This window comes from Lissotriton vulgaris, chromosome 6, assembly GCF_964263255.1.
Source record: "Lissotriton vulgaris chromosome 6, aLisVul1.2, whole genome shotgun sequence".
Lineage (NCBI taxonomy): Eukaryota > Metazoa > Chordata > Amphibia > Caudata > Salamandridae > Lissotriton > Lissotriton vulgaris.
In genome coordinates, this window is record NC_141694.1 from 1,660,495,737 (window position 1) to 1,660,518,318 (window position 22,582).

Sequence of the window (22,582 nt, forward strand, 5' to 3'; positions counted from 1 at the left end):
TCTGACGCCACGGCTGCAGGCTGCCACACTCTGTGAGCCCCTCTCACTATTCAAAACATTGTTTTAAATCCCATTGCCTGGCATGGTGTAACACACATCAACTGTACCTGACTTAACCTACTAGTCTCTGGACCAACCGTCGCCACACCACACCGACTGCTGTACTCTCCACTCTTTAATGCAGAACATAGAATAAGCATCTGTGCTGATAAGGACTGATGTTCTGGTATCAGCAGGGGCACGAACCAGGCAGCCCCACAACTTGACAGTAGAAGTCTCATTCGCAGCGAAAAACTGTGCTCCACCACCAAACCACTGTCTGAACAATCAACCTTTTTCAATGCGAAAAGGGCTGGTTGTTGGGCCAAAAAGCAATGTCCATCTATGACTGTGAATACTCAATACTCTGCAAGCATATTGGCAACATCTTTCTGTGTGCAATCCAACATTATAGTTAGGTGAAATGTTCAATAACAATGTAACATTTTATTTAAAATAACACAGAAATTAACCAACTATAGTTATAGTTATCTCAAGTAACTTTAACTCGTGCCCTAAGGTAACTATGACTCAAGATCCCGTCAAGAACAGTTTTCTCATCAATAATTTCATTGCAAATGTTGCAGTGATAATATCAATGATGTCATAGAAGATGCCATGAGTGATGTAATATGCGCGGTAATTAGTAGTATATGGTAAGGGCACAAGTTATAGTTTCATTAAGGCATGAGGCTGGAGCCCAGGCCCTGTGGCTAAGCCACCCGAAGGCAGCCAGCCCCCACACAGCAGGCTACCACCCCTACCCTGCTCACAGCCTTTGGCATGCATGGCATAGGGATGGCCTTCCAGGCCCTGATTACCCCATCACCTCTGGCCAATATGTGTGTGTGTATATATATATATATATATATATATATATATATATATATATATATATATATATATATATATATATATATATATCCAAAAAAAAATTGCCTCGCAACTTGAACCGGGACCCAGAAGGGCGGTCAGTGAGGCTGGCGCTGGGCTTCCAGTTGTAAATAGCTTCAAAATCCCTCCTTGAGGCAAAGAGGCACACTGACTCTGGCTGGGTTGTTGTAAATTCATTTATTGTGTGGAACAGCACGAAGGCATTAGGCGTCCTTTCCCCAACATTTCTGCTTCTGCAAGCCTTGGTCACGGGTTAAGTCATATATATATTTATTTATTTATTTTAAGGGGAGGGGGCATGCAGCGCCCATTCCTACGCCTTAATAAGCCCCAGGAACACCATCCCTGTGTCAACATTCTATTAAAAAGGGAAGGGGGCCATGTGGCCCCCCACTAACGAGTGCTTTGTGGCCCCTGGACCCCATCCCCTAGGGCTTGTCTGACTTATAGGTGGGTGCTCATTTAGATTGGGGGAGAGGGCATGCGCCCACCCTCCCTGAGCCTCATGAGGCTGTGGGATCCCATCCCCTGGATCCAAAGTCAATACAAATAAGGGGAGTGGAGCCACAGGGCCCCCTCCCTGAGCATCTATAGGCCCCGGGAACCCCATCCCCCGGAGCCATATGTCATTTAAATGGGGAGGGGGCCTTTCTTTATTATAGGTAGGTGGATCGATGCCCACCCGGGGCACCAACCAAGCAACATGTTGGGGGACGCAGGGGAGCCTCAGGGCCCCTGTAGCCCCAGCCGTCTTCCAGAATCAGGCGGAAGCCAGCAGTGGTCTCACCTGGAGGGAGCCGCCATGTTAAATGCTCCCTCCGGGCAGAAGCAATATGTGTTCATTTTCCCTGCCCGCAAAAGTGATGACAGGGAACAAGACAGAAGTCTGCTCATAGCCGGTTAGAACATTTTTAAATCTCTCGCCGGCTGGGAGCAGACTTTCATGTTTGCTACTGTCAGGCGGGAGATTAAAAAATGCTCCCGCCAGGTCGGAACAAACATATGTTTCCCTGCCAGTGCTACTGTGGGCAGGGAAACTACGTTGTCCTGAGGGGTGGGTTCCCCAGGACACTGAGACAGCCCTGGGGTCCTCAGGGCCTAATTAAGCTCTGGAAAGGAGCTGCACCCCACCTCCCTTCTTTTTCTACCTCAGGCCCAGAGGATGGGCTTCCTGCGGCCTCTCAGAGGCTTGCCGAGGGGGGTTCATGCGCCCCTGGCCAAAATAATTCAAGCGTCATTTGAGATGTCATTAGGAATATCATAAATGATGTCACAGAGCATGTTGTATGTGAAGTCATAAGCAGTGCTTGGCAGGGCACAAGTTATAGTTAGTGCTGTTAAATATATCTGGTGTTTATTTTAGTTTAAAATATTGCGTCACTGAGCAGTTCACCTAAGTATAACGTTACTTTAACTTTTGTTTTTTTCAGTGAATTTCGAATGTTTTTTAAAAAACAAAAACAGATATGTATGCATCTGTATGGTAGAATAACTAACTGAATAATATATTTTGTGTGTGGACATTATTCTAAAAGGGAATTGCTTTCGTATTGTAACCTAACAGAAAAGAGTACACATTTTCCAAAAAGTTTCTAAAAAATTATGTTTAAGTATAAAACAGAGTAATACAACAATATTTGTGTTGAGATTGTCTATCTCCTCAGTTCTTCTGACTCTCATATTGAGGCTTTTTCTCAGCAAATTTATTAACATTGTAAAACATGCTTTTCATAGCCTTTGTAGGTGTTTTTTTATCAAAGTCGTAATTATAATTCAGAAAGAGAGTAATTCGATTTTTGCATATTGTATAGTATGAAGTTTCATTATCTAAATCATTTTTTTTTAATCGTGTGATAACTCACTAGGGATTTTGTTTAAATCTACTGTTTAGAATTATTTTTCGTGTGTTCAGTTATATTTTAATGTTAATCTGTAGAAATAGCGTTATTAAAATATAGTTGTAATATTTATAAAAAGGTGGTGACTCTTGCAAAACGCTTACAGGAGTTGAATCCACTATCCATTGCGTGGACTCCGAGGAGGATGTTCTTCCTGGTCGGCATATCTTTGGGCTCAGGAGGGACCCCTATTGGATCCATGCTGGCAGCTCCGGCACCAGTCGGGCCCCAGGGATCTTCAGATGGATCCGGATCGGCACCGGTTGCATCACTTCGACCTTCCCCGGCACCGATCCCGAGGTCGACGCTCCTGGCGCCCACCAGCAGCACCATCCTCATCCCGGACTCCGACACAGAGGGGAGTCATCTGACATCGGCTTCGGTGCCCACTAGATCCATGCCGTCCAGGCCACACCCTGAGCCCTGTTCTTATTGGCTAGGACTTAGGGAGGAATGCAGGGTTTGCTGGACCCTAAGAATACCAGCCCTATAAAGAGCCAAAGGACTGATGTGGGGATATGTGTGTAGCCAGTAGATTGAACATCTCTTCAGATACTGGCATGCTTTCTCCCCCTACCATGCCTATAGAGGAGGGAGCTTGATTTGCAATGGTGGTGTGGAGGGCAAACCAAGGTCCTGGGCCTTTGTTTTTCCCTTGATGGCAGTCAAGACTTATGTCTTAACGGAAGTTCTTCAGCTGGTAGTTTCCCCATCAGAAGCGCTTCTCCCTTTCAATGAGGTACCTTCTGATGTCCTGCTTGGGACTTGGTTCAAGCCCAGCACAGGGGCTCTTGTGAACAGGACGATTACCCGTCACCACCATCCTGCACCAGGGGACTCAAAATTCCTCACCCAACACCCCACTCCAGCGAGCTTGGTGGTCCAAGCCTCCACTTCACATTTAAATTCTGGCACATTCCCAACTGCCCACCCCGATCAGTAATCCAAGAGGCTGGACAATTTAGGCATTGCAGTCGTTGAACACCGAATGCCTTTTGGGCCGCTATTCCCATGCCCTGTAGGATACGGTTGCGCAGGTGCTGCCAACTGTCCTGGAAGAGGCCGGCGGTGTTCTCCCAGGCTGGTGCAGACGGAAGGGATGCAGCTAAGTTCATAATTAGATGTGGACTAGACACCACCGAATCATTAGGCAGATTGGTTTCATCGACAGTGGCCCTGCGACACCACGCCTGGTTGAGGACTACTGGCTTTACTGGGGATGTCCAGACATCACTCATGGACATGCCCTTTGATGGCTCCCGTCTCTTCAGAGTTAAGGCAGATTTGGTATTTAAGGCCAGTTGCTTGAGCTTTTCAATGACCGCTCGTCACCTTCAATCCACCTTTCTCTCCTTTTGTGGCCATGGAATGGGGATACATCTGTGTCCTTACCCTCCCAGCCAACACGGGGCACCAGCTTTCTAGCATCTGCGTTTCCATGGGCGTGGCTGCTACCGGTCCTGTGGGTTGGGTGGCCAGCGGTCACGTTGGTCCACCACCCCTAAGCAGTCATAGCTTGCAAACCTTCCTAGTCTGCCTATTTGCCATCATGGGTGCCCAGTGAGCAGCAGGATTCGCCATCACCTGCCCCACTGGAAGTCGATAACATTGGGCAGATGGGTTTGCAGATTGAAGGGGCTACTCCCTCCCCTTCAAGTCTACCTCACCCTCCATGCCACTTACTTACAACAGGCTGATGGAGGATCATCTATCTCTTCTCCATTAGGAAGTATAGACTCTTTTGGCCAAAGAAGCCATAGAGAGAGTGCTGGCGCCAGAAAATAGGTTGGGGCTGTTATTCCCACTTCTTTCTGGTGCACCTAGACCTGTGCTAACTCAACTTCTTATCAAGAAAGAGAAGCTCAAAATGCTTACTCTAGTCCAGGCCCTATCTGCCCTGGACCCAGGAGAGTGGATGGCAGCATTGAACTTGGAGGACACATATTTCCATATTCCCTTACTGCCTGCCCACAGGCGTTACCTGCAGTTCCCGGTGGGCCATGAGCATTTTCAGTTTGCTGTATTAACCTTTGGCCTCACCAGTGCCCTCATGTGTTCACCAAGGTGATGGCAGTGGTTGCAGCACATCTGTGGAACTCAGGGGGGCCAGTCTTATCCTATCTCGATGATTGGCTGTTGAAAGCAGGTATGCCCCAGGCTGTCGTCTCCCACCTCCATATTACATGGGACCTCCTGCATTCACTGGGGTTCACTATAAATGTGCCGAAGTCACACCTGACTCCCTCTTAGAGCTCCCTTTCATCTGAGCAGTTCTGGACATGGTGCAATTTCAGGCTAACCTCCTGAGTCCAGGATATTCAGGCTATGATACCGATGTTTCAGCTTCAATCCTGAATTTCGGTGAGACTGACTCTGAGGCTGCTGTGCCTCATGGTCTCCAGCATCCTGCTGGTGATAGATGCCCATTGGCATATGCACCCTCTGCAGTGGAACCTGAAGTTACAGTGGGCGTTCGATCAGGGAAATCTCTCTTACGTTGTCCGGATCTTGAAGATAACTGTGAAAGATTTGTAGTTGTGGTTAACGAACCGCAATTGGGTCAGTGGTATACCCATCTCTCCTTCCCAACTGAATCTCACAGTAGTGACAGATCCGTCACTCCTGAGATGAGGGCCACCATCTGGGAGAGGTGGTGATCAGAGGACTGTGGTCTACAGTACAATCTAGACTCCACATCAACCTGTTGGAACACCGAGCGTTCCGATTGTCATTGAAAGCCTTTCTACCCTTCATCCAGGAAATGCTGGTACAGGTGTTCAAGGACAACACTATCACCATTTCAGCTTTTCTGCGGCTGCCTGATCAGCCATCCCTCTTAAAATTCCCTATTGTACATTGGCTTCTGAAAGATTTGCCAAACACCGTTCGGTTAGACAGGACTTCCTCATGTGAAATTGGCCTGCCGATTGGTATTTCTTGAATGTCTATTCAAAGGTCAAGAATATGCAGCTAGAAGTCTCTATCAGATGAACAAGTTACTTACCTTTGGTAACGCCTTATCTGGTGAAGACTCTATCTAGCCGCACATTCCTTACTGGCCCGCCCATCCTCCCTGCTCTGTGAACTGGTCTTAGGGACAGGGCTTTCTCCTTTCATGGTCCTAGTTTTCCACACCAGTGGTCAGTGTCCTTCATGACTCCACGCTTTTAGCGTGGAAAGTCACGGAATGTAACTGATGTATGTGCGCCTGGTTGGCACCTATATAAGCAATGCGGACATCGCCAAACAATGCCACCTGTGGCGCACAGGGATACTGCTCACAAAACAAATTCCAGGTCCAGTCTGACTCCTGGGGGTAATCCAAAGATTAGGAATCTGAGCTAGATAGAGTCTCTACCAGATGAGGCATTACTGAAAATAAGTAACGTGTTCATTAGGTTTGGTGGGTAATGCATTTTGAAAGAATTTGGACCAACACATGAAATCAGAGGTTGAGTGGTTACGCACTGCCATGGTTTAGATCCGGACTGTTAGTAGAGGTGACACTAGATTTATCTGGCCTAGTCGGAGTGAGGGTCTGTAGTTAGCGCATCAGGTTGTGGGCATGTACAAAAATGGTGCTGAGTGACTATCTCGCTGTGAGAATTAGACTGTTAGGTGATTGGACTATTCTGAATATGTCTCAAATCATCAGACCACCACCTGCACTTATATTTACAGTCAGTGATCTGTTTGAAAAAGGTCAGCTTCTCTTGTTTGACTCTATTATGAACAATTTTGGGCTAGACGGGACAATTTCTAACATATAATGGCCTCATCAAGGCATTTAATACAATTTGGAGCATTACTGATATTGAACCATCAGCCATATATTGAATACAAACTATCAGGGGGTCCGCAACAGCTTAGAAAATACAATTTTATTACCAAATGAAAAAAGTGTATTTAAATAAAAAAGCAGAAAGTAAAATTGAAAATGTTAAAGCGTTCTGTAAATGTGAATGGATTTGAAATTGAAGGCTAAAAATGAAGTTGGTATCATTAGATTGATTGATGGGATCAGTGAAAGTGCATTAAACAGAGTATAGAATGGGCGATGGGTGGCAAGAATTACATTTTGAAAAGATACAACTGTAATTTCTTTAAAAAAAATATTTGCTTGTGAATATGATAAAATATTTAATAATTTGTGTATTTTTCTTATGGATACATCTGCCTGTGGATTCCTCACCTTTTGAATTACCGCCATGTGCATCATTCAACAAAAACTTTTCTTCACAGCTTCACAGGGCTCTCCATTTGTGGGAGTTTCTTTGTTGCAAGTCTTTGTGTCTTTGTAGCAGTGACCATGGCTACCCATAGGAACTCTGGATTCAAGCCATGCAGTGAGTGTGGGCGTCACATGTCGATTACTGACCCCCATGAAGATTGTTTATGGTGTCTGTTGTCGGACCACGATGCAGGGGAGTATTCGTCATGCAGGCATCTGAACCCCAAGGCTTTAAAGTTGAGGGAAGCCAAGCTCTTTATGGCTAAAGCAAAAAAGCAGAAAAGAGGTTGAAGGAGGCTGAGGTGCCAGTGCAAGTCTTCAACTCTGCATATCTCAAAGTCGTTGAGGAGGCATAGGAAAAAAGAGGTGCCATGGACTTCGACTTAGTTCTTGAAAGAGGTGATTACCGAAGTCGGGGTCTCCTGCTCCCCAGGATCATCACAAGGACGAAGTCTTTCCTACTCCTTCTCCTGAGGTGTCACAAGCCCGTCTCCGGCTCCGAGAGCAGTGACTTCACGAGCACCAAGGGAAGTGACACCTCTGCTGCTGGCTACTCCACCCCAGGGTCTATGGCGCCGCAACCGGAGCCGACTGTAATGCCTCCTCGAGGGGTCTCCGAGCTCGCAGTACCGGATCCAGGGTACCCTGCCTTCCTGACTCCAGGTACGGATCTGTTGCATTTCCTCCATGCGATGTTTGGCATGTTTGCCAGAGTGGCTAATCCTGCTAGTTTACCGGTTGGCCCCAAGGGTCCGCTGGCATACTCTCTGGGAGGCTTGCCACCTCCCTTCCCTCAGGCACCTCTCATGCCTTTTATGCCAATGGCTCTGGGAAGTTGGCCTCTCCTTACGCCGAGGTTCTCAACACCAGTGCAGTCTCTGGAGGAGTGTCGTTGGACATATCTTCTCTGATGCCGTCTGACTCCAGTCCGGTGCTGGCACGACATTGTCTGCCATCATCTACTATCCCTGTGGACCTCCCTTCGACACCGATCCCGAAGTCACTGGCGCCATGTCTGGCACCGCCGACGCCGGTCCCAAGAATAAGGTATAGAAGGGACATGCAAAGTTTGATGGAAGAGGAGGAGTATCAAGAGCAGCATGAGGAGGTTGAGGAGGGTGAGATTGTCAATCCTTATCAAGAATTTGAGGGCCTGCTGGAGGCTAGTGACCTGGATACATCTCCTGAATAGGAGCTCCCTTCTCCAAACGGTCTTCCAATGTAAGAGGTGACCTCTTATAGTTCTGTCAATAGGAAGACAGCTGAAATAACATCTTGACGGAGGTGATCCATTCCCCTTCTACTGTCTCAGAGCTTTTGCTTCCTTTCAATGAGGCTTTGACTGAGCCTATCTTGGAGGTGTGGTAGAAACTGATGACTACTTCTGTGGTGTCCAGGTCTGTGGTGAGGAGATATAAGGTGGCTCCGAGGGGATCCTGCTTTCTTATCCACCCACCCATCACCTGAGAGTTTAGTGGTCCAAGTGTCTTGCTCCTCTAAGCAGTCTGCAGGGTCAATCCCATCTACACTTGCAGATAGAGAATCCAAACGTATGGAGCAATCCACAAAGAAAGTATTCTCTTCGGGTAGTATGGCTCTGAAGTCGACGAATGCGACATGCCTGTTAGCCTGCTATATCCATGCTCTGATGGACTCGGCGAGGGAAGTGCTCCTGAAGTCCATCGGTGGCGGTGGCAGTGTCTCCTAGACCCGCTGTGTACTCGACGGTAGTGTAAGACCTCAGTCTGTTTATCTGGCCTGAATGCGAGGGCTGCGAGGAGCTAGGGAATAATTTAATTAATTGATATTTTTAACTGGTGATAGATTTTAAAAATCGTTTTGTACCTGGGATTGATTTAATAATCCACTTCGACGCATTTTACCATATTCCCTAACACTCTCCCCCGCACTGCCTGGGCTCGATATTGCAGCCTGCCCGCCCCGGTCCGACTCGGCAATTATTGCCGTAGAGCGGAGGGCGGACAGGTAAGAGCAAGGCACACGAAGATTCCACTTCCGCCAGAGCGGAGGTCAGCGCTCTAGTTGCCAACGTCCTCAGGGCTATTTAGCCACGCCTCCCTAATAAGCGCGCAGCGGTTGCGCGCAGGGAGGCGCCTTCGAGCGCGCCTAAGAAGCGCCGAAGAAAAGCCCGTCTGCGCCCGTCCGCGACAGGCCGGGGCATAGGGGCTAGGTCCCTGAGACATGGCCCACGCAACGGTGGGTACGCACCTTATTTCGTATTCTGCTAGGTCTCTGCGCCAGTATCAACCCATCCGTACCTGTGCCACACGTGTGCCTGGTGAGCAACTTGAAGGCTGCTTTTCCTGCCGACAATGTCGCTATCAATCAATGGTGCTAACTGGCAGCTCTCACGTTAATGCTCCCATATCCACTTTCCCCATAGAACTGAAGTGTTTCCTTCTTAATGTTCGGTCCCTTCCTAAACACCAACTCCAGATTTGGGATTTGATTCACTCTAAGCAACCTGATATATGTTTCTTCACGGAAACATGGATGAAACCCCATACTACTACTGCAATAACATTAGGGGTTCCAGCGGGTTATAAAATCTTACACGTGGATAGGCCTATTAAAACTGGCGGAGGATTAGCCATTATTTTTAAAGACACTGTTAAGATAGAAATGATAGAACACTGTTTTACCCCTCTTTTGGAAATCATGATATTCAAAATTAATTTGGCTAATAATGTCTCATGGAAGGGTGCACTAGTATATCGACCACCGGGACAGAATTCAGACTTTGCTCTGTCTCTTTTAGAATTACTGGCCCCACATATAAGAGCTAAGGAGGACATTCTTCTCCTTGGAGATTTTAATATACATGTGGACAATTCTGAAGATCACAAATCCATACAGTTAATAGCAGACCTGTCCAACCTCGGATTAGAGATAAAAAATAGGGGAGCTACACATACAGCTGGTCATACTCTTGACTGTATCTTTTCCAACTGCACCAAAATAAGGTGCCTCCCCGCTACAGAAATCCTTTGGACCGATCACTTTTTGATTGAGTTCTATCTGGCAAGACCTAGTAAACAACAATCTATAACACCACCTCCCCCCATTTTCCGACGCCAATGGTACAAAATATCAGCTGAAAATCTGCGCCAACACTGGCAACAACCCCAATTTTCCGAAGGTGATTCTGCTGAAGAAGCACTAGAAAAATATAATGCATCTCTTAAGTCTGCTATTGACTCTCTTGCCCCGCTAAAGCTTCATAGACAGTTTCCCCCCACCAAACAAGAAAAGTGGTATACTCTTGACCTCAGGAAGGAAAAACAGAAATGCAGGAGGTTAGAAAAAATTTGGAGAAAATCGAAAAATGAGCAGGAAAGGAAAATGTTTTTAGAGGCCCAGGCAAAGTATTATAAAAATATAAAGCTTGCAAGAAAAAATAATTTATCCCTACAACTGGAAGAGGCGGGTAATTGCCCAAGGGAATTATTTAAAATCTTGCTAAGCTTTGTAAAGCCATCAGCTAGTGAGAGCCCTGATGATGCCTCACAGACATTGTGTGAAGAGATTTCCAAGTTCTTTGAGGACAAAATAAACCTGATTTATAATAAAATCTTGGCCTCGCAAGGCACAGTAACAGGGTCCTCTCCCCCATGCACATCTCCGGCACTCACCAAAAATACCTTTCTTGCTATCCCACCAGTTAGTGACTTAGACCTTCCTCTTCTCATCAACCATATGAAAACTGGCTCCCCAAGCGATCACCTTCCTGCTAAAATGGTGGCACCTCTTATTTCCATCCTGGGGCCTTCCATTCAGTCAGTTATGAACACCTCGCTGGCGAAAGGACAAGTTCCGAGAGAATGGAAGATAGCGGTGGTTAACCCTATCAGGAAGAAGGCGGCCTCCCCTTGGACAGATCTGTCCAACCTTCGGCCTATTTCCCTCCTACCCTACATCGGAAAGATGACGGAGAAGCACGTTAACACCCACCTATCGAACCATCTCGAAGCAGTAGAAGGCCTGGACCCTTCTCAATCTGGGTTCAGGCCAAATCACAGCACCGAATCAGCCCTACTGGAAGTTACTAATAACATCAGGTTGACACTAGATAGTGGGGGCTCCATGATTCTGGTGCTGTTGGATTTGTCTGCTGCTTTCGATACGGTGTCCCATGAAGTGCTTCTCGGTCGTCTGAGGGGTGTAGGGTTGGGAGGGACGGCCCTGTCCTGGGTGGAAAGCTTTCTTTCCTGTCGCTCCCAAGAAGTCAGGCTGGGCTCCCACAAGTCCATCTCCAGGGAGCTCACCAGGGGTGTGCCACAGGGCTCATGTCTTAGCCCCACATTATTCAATGTGTATGTGGCCCCCCTGGCCGACTTAGTAAGGCCATACGGGTTTACCCCGATATCCTACGCTGATGACACCCAGCTGATGTTCCCATTCAAAACCTTCTCACCTGCCCTGCAAAAATCCTTCGCGGAAGGCATGAGGGCTGTGTCATGCTGGATGGCTGAGAATTGCCTGCAATGTAATGTGGGCAAAACAGAGGTGTTACTGTTTGGGGAGGCAGCAACACTCTGGTCTGGGGATTGGTGGCCCACAGAATTAGGACCTGTTCCGGTCCCAAAGCAGACTGTCAAAAACTTGGGGGTGTTATTCGATCAAGCCTTGACTTTTAAACATCATGTCGACCAAGTTGCTGGCACCTGCTTCAGAGCCATTGGACTTTTGAAAAGGGTGTTTCCTTATATACCCGATGGTCACAGGAAAACCCTTGTCCAGGCACTAGTGATCAGTAGATTGGACTACTGTAATGGCCTTCTTTTGTCAACCAATGAAGGCCAATTAAAAAAACTACAAGTAGTCCAAAATACAGCGGCGAGGCTTGTTCTTAACCTTCCATCCAGAACTCCCTCCCGCCCTTTACTAGCTAAACTTCACTGGCTGCCAGTGCGGCAACGCACAAAATTCAAAATTCTGTGCACCATTCATAGGTCTCTGATAGGAAAGGGTCCTAAATATCTGACAAAAGCTTTCCTTCCCTACGTGCCAGGCCGATCACTTCGATCGAGCAATCGGTACCTATTACAGGTCCCTAAAATAAAAAAATCCCGTCAGGGAGGCCGTGCTCTGGCATACGTAGGACCCACCCTTTGGAATGCCCTTCCCCTTCATCTCAAACTCATCACCCACCACCTGTCTTTTCGTAAAAACCTCAAAACCCACCTTTTCACCACCATTTAATCAGTATGTGTTTTACCTTTCTGGTAATGACTAGCCCGGGGTTAAGCACTCTGTTTCCATCTTAAGCGCAGAGATATCCCTTCGGGGATCGATTCAGGCGCTATAGAAGCACATAAATAAATAAAATAAAATGAAGCTTCCAGAAAATGTTCTAGGCCATTTTTCTAAGGTGCTTTCTAATATTCAAGCTGCGGCCCGCCAGGTCATAAAATCGAGTCTGGACATCGTGTACTCTGTTGCCAGGGTAATGAGGTCCTCTGTTGCGACCAGAAGTCACCCTTGGCTATAAGTGTCTGGGCTCTCACCGGATGTCTTGGCTATAAGGGTCTGGGCTCTCACCGGTTGTCAGAGCTACCCTATTGGACCTGCCTTTTGATGGATCCTGTATATTTGGAGAAAAGCGGACTCAGCACTGCAGCACTTTAAAGACAGCAGCACCACAGCAAGATCGTTGGGACTTTAGTCCCAGTCCAGTGGCTTTGGATATCGCAGGTTTCGTGGTTTTGGCAGGACTTTGTCATTTTGAGCCAAGCAGCAGCCGCAACAGCAGCAGCAGCAGGTGAACCGTCTGTACAGATAATACAGGGGCAAAAGTTAGAGGTCATCACCATGGTTCAACTAGGCAGCAAGTCTCCTCCTCCTCCTCCTCAGTATGGTGTGGTCGCACACACCCATTTCTCTATGGGAGCTTGTGCTGTGGTCGTAAACCGGCTGCAGCACAGGCTCCCATAAAGAAATATGAATTTTTGTTAATCCCTGCACTTGCGTGGCAGGCACCACACTGTTCCTGCCACTCAGTGCAGGGATTGACAGGGGGGCACCATATGTGCCCCCAGACCTCCAACTTGAGGCCGCTGTTGCAAGGAGGCCTTCTAGGGGCCCCCAGAGTCGCTTTCCGACTGGCTTTTCATGTGGGAAAGCATGATATGAAAAGCTTGTGGGAAATGGACATCTAAATCCCGACAGTGGAAATGCCGTCCTTAAGGGATTGTGTGCCGGTTCCGACTGGCTGACAGTCTCCTTGAGCCCATCGGAAGCCAGCCGGAATGACTGGCCGGTTTCAATTCCTACACCCTATTTGAAAGCATCCTTTAAAGAGATTTCTACTGGCACTGTGAAGTGCTCTCCTTCAAGATTACCATCGATCCTATATACTCTTTTAATGGTATGCTGATTTATCGACCACCCGGACCTCGGGTCAACTTTTTACATAGCTTGGGGCATTTACTCGAATATAAAGTCATCTCCCAAGATTATACTGTTCTTGGGGACTTTAACTTTCATCTAGATAATAAGCTTAACAATGATATGATTGCAATCATGAATCTATTAACCAGTGTAGGTCTAGCACAGATTACAGATGGCCCCACCCATAGAGCTGGTCACCTCCTAGATGCTGTTTTTTCAGACTGTCCTTTCCTTGAATTCAAAAATATCCTGCAGCTCCTCTTGTCTGACCACGCAGCAGTTATGTTAACTCTCACTCTGCCCGCTACAGTTGACACTAGACCTCCTCCTACTAGAAGTCTTAGGGAATACCTATGGTATCGCCTGGATAAAACCAAGTTTAACTCCCAACTAGGCATGATCAGACCCATCCTATCCCAAGATCCGGAAATAGCATCCTTAGACTATCTTAACTAGATTGGGACAGCAGTTCAAGCAACAATTCCTCAAAAAGCAGGGAAAATCACAAGGACTGCCCCCACCAAGCCCTGGTTTTCAGAAGATATTAAACTTGTTAGGAGTCGATGCCGCAGACTAAATAGGCGCTGGAGACACTCACATGATATAAAGGAAAAAGAACGATTCAAGGAACTATTAACTTATTCCAAAGGCATGATCCATAACACCAAGATCAATAATTTCTTGGAAAAAATTGAAAAAGCAAAGAATAACTCCAGAGAATTGTTCGCTACAGTTAAAAAAAAACAGCCAAGAACAAAAAGCTAGACATAATATACCAGACCAAGCCTTTTGTAATACCTTAGCGTCTACTTTTGTAGTAAGGTCATGAGTATCTATGATTTGTTCGCGGCTCAACCGGTAATGGATAATTTCACCCAGTCCGCACTCCCTGATGTTGGAAGAGGGGATTCTCAGGACTCTCGTATTCCCATAATCTCCCATCCTCACTCTTCACTTTCTGAAGCAGAGAGAATGTGTCTTCATGACCCCAATATTCCTCGCTCCTCACATCTCTTTGAGTTTCCACCAATAAAGAGTTAGCAAGTCATCAAATTTCTTTCTGTCACCAATTCCGGTTCACCATTGGACCCGTGCCCTCCCAAGATTATACACTCTGCAACCGAGTTAGTCGCTTGCCATCTTAATGAGTTATACAACCTTGTCCTCAAAAGTGGAATCTTTCCTAAAATGTGAAAAAATATCAATTTTACCACTTCTAAAAAAACCTAACCTGGACAAATCAGATCCAGGGAACTACTGTCCAATCACCTGACTGCCTTTACCAGCAAAACGTCTTGAAAAATATATGAATCAAGTACTGGCCTCATTCATCAACCATAATCACATTCTGGACCATTTGCAGTATTGTTGTCATAGCACTGAGCAAGCTCTGATCACGGGCGTAAGAAGAAATTAGGAGCTCTGTGGATGGCGGCCTTGATATTACTGGATCTTTTGGCGGCGTTTGATACGGTAGATCATAGCCTCCTAATACATCGTCTCCATGAAATAGGCATAGCAGGCCCTGCTCTATCTCTTTTCAAATCCTTCCTTACTGACCTAGAACAATTTGTGGAAGTGGACAGCCTTAGGTCCCAGAATTTTAAACTTCAATGTGGGGTACCTCAGGGCTCGTCCCTAAGCTCAACCTTCTTTAATATATATGAGGTCCCCCTGGCTAAACTGATCAAATCTCATGGCTTTGCCATGGTGTTGTATGCTGACGACACCCAGATTATAGTTTCCATCTCAAACTACACTCAGGACACTGGTCACAACTTTCATGCCTGCATGTGACAGGTGAGCAGTTGGATGTCTGAGAACTGCCTCAAGCTGAACTCTAATAAGACTGAAGTTCTCCTTTTTGGCAGAGATCCATCCATATGGTCCTCGGATTGGTGGCCCTCGGAGCTGCCCCCCCCCCCAACTCCTGCCACTAAGGCGAAGAATCTCATTATTGAAGCCACCTTGTCCTTTTCCCATCATGTAACGTGATCACTTCATCCACCTGCTATACATTGAAGATTCTGAGGAAAATATTTCCTTACATACGCCAGACCTACATAAATTTGTGGTTTCTGCATTAGTCTTGTCAATGTTTGACTACTGTAACGGCTCATGACTGGCATAAACAAAGCACTTCTTGTGAAACTGCAGGTTTTACAGAACCCTTTTGCTCTTTGGTATCCCAAAATACTCCTCTGCCAAGCTGGCCCTCAAAGCTCTACACTGGGTTTCAGTGGAAAAGCAGATCAATTTTAAGGCCCTCTGCATCGCCTTTAAGGCACTGCATAATCAGAGACCTGCTTATCTGATCGACCGATTCCGCTGGTACACCCCGTTCAGAAAGTGGAGATCCTTCTCACAAATGTTAGTCAAGGTCCTCCAACCACGTTTATCAAGCTGGGGTAGTCAAAGCTTTTTAAAGATCACAACCAGACTTTGGAATCGTCAGCCTTACAAACCTAAAAACTAGCGTGACTTGATTTCTTTTAGGAAAGGTTTGAAGACCTGGGTATTTACTACATACTTTTAATACTCTAGCCTTTTTTTATAATCTCCGTGATGGCTTGATGTTGGATGACAAGCGCCTAGATGCCCCAGGGTATTAGCTGCGCTATACAAATAAATAAATAAAATAAATAAGGCTTTCGGGTTTGAAACCTGGATGTTGATCGGAAAGCGTCTGATCTGCGGTCGGAGGCTTTCCAACTGACATCACAGATCGGTCCCATGATCTCATTAGTAACACATTGAAAAAGGTTGTTTTAAAATTAGATGCACCCTACTATGGTAGGACAGATCACGTGCTTTCTATGATGATGAACTATCCATGTTTAGAGCATGGACAACAATAAATATGTAATGATCACAAATTAATTTGATGAAGGAAAAAAGATTGGACAACGCAGATAACATATTACAATCAATCTACTGATAGTATGATTGCTCAGAGAATAATGTCTTGATGTCAGGCGTGTTACGGCAAAATTGGCCAGTGTGAACTTTTTTTTTCTTATACATCGATTTTGATAAGAAATGACCCTTGTTCACAGCCAACTGCATCCAGAGAATGAGAAGGACACCCCCGCTGGATGAACTGCAGCCCCCGCCATATCAGGATGACAGTGGTTCTCCACACCTCTCAGGCACTCCCTCAGAAATCGAAGACAGCAAGTGTGAGTTCTCCTATGGCAGCAACAGCCCACGGTACTCCTACAATAAGTGTCCAAGTGAAGGAAGCATGGGGCAGGACACAGAACTTTTTCACAACAAAGGATACGAGGAGGATGTCCCTAGTGACAGCACGGCTGTCCTCAGCCCAGAGGTAAGTGCCTCAAAACTATTAATGCAGCAATGCAGACAATTGTTAATTTCTTTCATGTACTGATTGAAAAACATGTTTTAAAATATTTAGTTGACACATTAAGAGTTATACGCATCTATGTACAAGTATTGGCAAAACTAATCAGTCTGACTTTGGCAAGCTGGGTATTTTAGTTTTATCTTTTATTGCAAGGAAATACCTCAAAAATAAAAAGAAAGAAAAAAAACACGCTTCTGCTTAAACCAGACTGCCATGTAGCTGTGATAAAAATGTTATATTTTTTAAATAATTAACCTTTTTTTATAGGAGCTCGGAATGCAGCAACAGGTATTGAAATACTTTAGTTTTATTGCACATTGCATACAAATATGATTTGCATTGGCAAACAGAAAATGAACTGTTGGTTTCGTACTACTGTAACTTGAAAGCATAGCATAGCAATAAAAAATGACTAAAAAATACAAAAGAATAGCGAATTGAAAGAAATATACATTGGAAAAGTAAAGCACTGACCTTTCAGTTCTGGCATTTAAGTGAACCTCTTTTTATGGCATACACACAATATGTTGGAAAGTGGGTTATTGGTAGGGGAAAGTATGCACCTACCACTAGTAATAAGGAAACCAACACGGTATAGTGGTCCAGTAAAGGTCTCAGTAAATTAGCCACTTGCTCAACACTTGGTAGCTGACAATGAGCAGTCAGGAGTGTAATGCATTTAAAAACACCAATACATCAAATAAGTAAGGCACAATACACAATAAAAATCCCACACCAATTTATAAATGTAGGAAATATTTTTGTGGACAAATAGACACCAAAATGACAAAATCCAATGCAGAGAATCAGAGATATGATTTTTTAAAAGATTGACCTCTCTACTTTTTAGTGCTTAAAAACATATAGCACCACTCTGGAACATCTGGTCGCACTTGACCGTAACAAAGTCAAAGTTTGAGGCTTACCGTGATGGAGCCCTGGTCAGATACACCAAATGGGAGGTCCTGGTCAAAATGTTACCTTCACACTTTAAAACTTTTCAGGAGCTTTTCCTTCTGATATTGCTCAACCCTCCACAGCAGCCCGGATTCAGTGAGGGTTTGCCAGCTTGGATTTCTGCAAGCCCCAATAAATCCGGGCAGTCTGGAGCTCCGGAGCTTTCTGCGGGACAAACCTGAAATCCTGTCTGGGTCACTGTTCAAAGTGGTCGGCTAGACTCTTGACATTGGGTCTGTCACCTCATGGAGCTTTTTCACAAAAGTTCTCCAAACCTCAGGAAGTGCTTCCTGAAGTTCTCATTGAAGGGTCAAAGTGTCCAAATCACCAATCCAAAGGTCTAGAATCTCCTAGCTGGTCTCTGGGATGTCTGGACTACAATCCCAACAATGCACCTGGAAAAATCCTTAATAGTCCACTGGACGCACTCCAGAATGTGGACTCTTGGTGGAGATGATGCAGGTGGGCTCTGGTAACCTGTAGCTTGCAGGGAGTCTACCCCTTAATCCTTATTAAAGCAAGGCAGAGTTCCCAGGGCTATATTACCAGATTGAGCAGCAGGTGCAGTCTTTCAGAGGCAGGCCTTAGGGTGCAGATCCAGATTCCAGAAGGGCATTCCTACTTCTCCTTGTAGTGTCAGGCAGCAGATCTCTCCATCAGATAAACTCTGCTCCGGTCAGGCCACTTGTCACCTAATCAAAGCAACCTGGCTAAGCCTGTTAAGTCTAACTAATCATCAGAGACCACTATAAGGCTGGATTTTGGCTCACAGAAGAGAAAGTTATATAACTTCTCTTCTGTACTAGTTATGATAAATTCACAAGTGGCAAGTTGTTGACTTTATCAATACCAAACTTTTAAGTCATTTCATGATGTTCCTTTTTTCCTAGCAATAGTTATAGCGTAATAAAATATATTGCAATGTTAGCCTATGGTGCTACGTATCTACAATGGGAAAAAAAGATGGACAGGTTTTCTCTCACCAGGACATATAAAATATATTTTTATGGTGCCTGATTATAGTTACATGGCCCCCACCCCTGGGACGCCTAGTCGAAATCTTGGGGGTGCCTAATATGTAAAAATAAGGTAGATTATTACTTTTGAAGTGCCCATACCACCAACATCGAATTTGCGTACAATTTCTTTTTAAAGACAGTCTGCAAAGCAAGGCACTCAGCAGTGCAGGAAATATGCTGGGCCTCTAAACCTCCATGCTCCATTATATACTAGGGACTTATAGGAAGTTTGCACTCCATGCCCCTATTATCTTTTAGGGACTTATAAGGTCTGTCATTGCCAATTGTAAGTGCACTCTATTACATGTACCTTTTTAAACATTGCACTGGCCCTGGGCCTGGTTAGCAGAGCCCAGGGTACAGTCAGAGTCAGTTACCACCAGTATCATTCAGCAAAAAATGGGGATGAACAGGGCAAAATGATGACTTTCTAACACAATACACATGGGTTCATATTACTAGGACATCATTGATCAACCTTCATCACAACTTGATGTGTTGGAACCAGGGGCTCCCTTGGTTGTGGATATGCTCCTTCTCGAAGACCCCAACGTATGGACCTGCCAAGCTGGGGGCAAAGGTAATTCCCATAGATTTACCATGGGTCTGTAGATGGATGGTTCCTTCGAATTTTAAGTAGCTCTTGGTGAGGGTAATCACTGCCAAGTTCAGGATGAATGCTCGTGGTGTTTTGTATGCCCATTCCTCTACATATGAAAGGTCCTCCACAACCCGTAACGTTTCTCTCTGAGGCATTGAGAGTTCATAATACAAATGAATACACCTGTTTTCGGATACAATAACACATTAATGTTTATTGTTCTCTTTGAATGAAAAACGTACTCGAGCTACTCTATGAGGGCAATATGAGACTACTTGAGAGTGAGGAACAGAGAAATGAGGACGTCATCACGTCCCGGTCACGTGAAGGAACGTCTCCCCACATTATCAGAACAAACCTTCATTATAAAGAGCTATGGAGTAGGGAGATCGCCACCATCACGGCAAGAGGCAGGCAGTCGCCAAGCAGTGGTCTCACCTTGACGAAGTAAGGAGTCGTGGTGGCGGGCTACAAACCCATTCAATACCACAAAAACGGTCCTGACGCATGGAGTTTTTTGGAATATGGGTACCTTCTCCTTGTAAAAAGAGGGCTACCTAGCCCAGTGCCGATGGCAATGTGTGGGCACTTAAGGGGGTATTATTCACATCGGTAGGGTTGCTGTAGAAGAGAGTGAATTAACGATGACCAGGACGCAAAGTTACTCTTACCACATGAGTACTTTTTTGTGTGCCGTAGACAATGTTATGACACACTCTTGTTGCAATGTTTGTACGGGGAGGAGAAAATCCTCGCAAAACGCGAATTGCAGTGGTAGGTGGGGGCTGCACAGACTATCACAATGCCCAGAGCGTAGAGGTGCATAATCCCACAGAACTAAGCAACTATACTTGTTTTATGACCTATGTGACACTGCTGTTGACTCGTCTACCACTAATTCAACATGTATATATTTTTTCCGTGTAGTGTGTGATGATAGGGAGCTGCACCTACTCCCTTGCTTGTTCAAGCCTACCGATTGAATGAACTCATGAGTGTTAGGGCTTGCACTGCCATAAAACACACGTGTCAAAGACGCCCTTAATTAATGGGAAGGCCGAATACCTGTGGTAGAAAGAAAAGGTGGTTTCGCCATGACGAATATTCTGACTTGGATAACAGAAGCTAGTATGTGAGACCACATTGGTCTCTATGTGGTGGTCATGTGCATATGTTGAGTGAAATGTACATATGCACTTGAACCAGAAGGGGTTTTCTTACTCTTGCACATTAAATTGCTTTAGAGCAAGAGGATCTCATGGTAGGTCTCCTCTCTTCACAGGTTTTACAAGAGTGTAAGTTACTAAAACCCTATCTTGGAGGGAAGAACCCAGCGAATCCTCCATTAGGACGAGAGGGTGTTGTATTTAGGATACTGAAGGTCCTGATGAATGTCGGAGTGACCCCAACACTGTGGGCGCAGTTTAATCGGCAGAAACATGTCGACACCTTTGCAGTAAGGAGGGATGAGGTGATCCTAACTTTCTCTTTTCACCACCATCCTACACATTTTTAACCCTGGCAATCCGAGCTAGTTTTAACTTTCACATGCTGCACTTTTCATTGTCATCCCATTACTTTATGTTTGTACTGACTCCCTCTCCCCTTTGCTCCACCCCAGACGTTGGTCTGCACGGGGGTGTCAGTTAGCAAGCCTGAAGATGAAGCATGTCACAGTTTTGTGAGTGAGGTCAGTTCTTACTCACTGAGCACGTGTCACCACCGGATGACACATTCCTACATCTTATTTGTGTGACATATAAGAACCAGAACTGTCTCGGAATAAATGGAGCCTAAACAGAGCTAGTAATCGTTGGCCAAAATCCGTATTTGTCGAGTACAGCACCCTGGGGTATCTTGGCACTAGGGCGCTAGGTCTCAGCCAAAAAGCAGGAAGAAGGAAGTAAAGAGCAGCAAAAGGCAAAACAGACGACAGAAAAATTAGCAGAAAAGGCAAAACAGAGCAGAAGAGGGTAAACCAGAGGAGAAAAGGGCAAAACAGGGGACAGAAAAATGAGCAGAAAAGGCCAAAAAGAGGCCAGGAAAACAAGAAGAGAAGGCAAAATATAGAACAGAAAAACCAGCAGAAAAGGGCAAAGCAGGGCAGAAAATACTGCAGAAAAAGCAAAACACAGCAAGAAACTAGCAAAGGAGGCACAAACAGGGCAGCAGGTAGACAGCCAGCATAGGGTAGCGGACTGCAGGTAAACTAGTCCGGAGAACTGTGTCAGGGGGAGCTGGCATTAGAACCAGCTAAAAGGGCTTTTAGCTGGTCTGTGTTGGATCTGGCCCTCTCTGATGGGTCACCCCCAAACTTGTTGTCTTTTTCCCTATACTTTTTGCTGAATTAGTTGCTGAATTAGTTTTAGTATGCCTTAGGATGCTGTGCACTTTACCACTGCTAACCAGTGCTAAAGTGCCTGCGCTCTCTCCCTAAAATATATTATGTTGGTTTATACCCATTTGGCATATTTAATTTACTAATAACTCCCTAGTAAAGTGGTACTATATGTACTCAGGGCCCGTAAATTAGATGCTACTAGTGGGCCTGCTGCACCGATTGTGCCACCTACTTAAGTAGCCCTGAAAATGTCTCAGGTCTGCCATTGCAGCACCTATTTGTGCAGTTTTTAACTGTCATGTCGACTTGGCCAAATCAACCCTTTGCCAGGCTCAACCCTTCCTTTTTAATACATATAAGCCTCCCCTAGGGTTGGCCCTGGACAGCACAGAGGGCAGGATACAATGTATTTAAAAGGTTGGACATGTACTCCTAAGTTTTACATTTCCAGGTAATGAAAAACTCTTACATTTGTTTCTACTACTGTCAGGCTGATCTCTATCATAGGATAATATTGGAATTGCCTTCTTACGTTTTATAAGTGTAATTTCCAAATGGGAAGAAATAAGCAGTTCATGTTTGGTGTCTCTGGAATCGCATTTTGAAATCCTAACTTATGGTAAAGTCGGGTTTTAAATTGCAATTCTGAAAATGCCACGTTTCAGAAAGTTAACACAAGGAGAGGACAGATGGAGAGATGAAACGTTTCAGACACTCACCCCCAGTCATAGATCAGGGTTTAATCCAGAAAGTTAGCATTTTTTTTCTTACCATTTGGTGCATGTAGCCTCTCCAACGTGAACAGGACTCTTGCACAAACCTTG

The 22,582-nt window shown here is 45.5% G+C and overlaps 1 protein-coding gene across 2 annotated transcripts in view; it reads left to right on the forward strand.

Annotated features, from left to right (window-relative positions):
- The window catches only part of SYT14 (synaptotagmin 14), a 535,709-nt gene that overhangs the window by 256,885 nt on the left and 256,242 nt on the right, over positions 1-22,582 (forward strand). For both annotated transcript variants that reach the window (XM_086927826.1, XM_086927827.1), the window contains exon 3: positions 16,530-16,801. In XM_086927826.1, the coding sequence (XP_086783952.1) occupies positions 16,530-16,801 (272 nt within the window). The remainder of the gene's footprint in view (positions 1-16,529; positions 16,802-22,582) is intronic.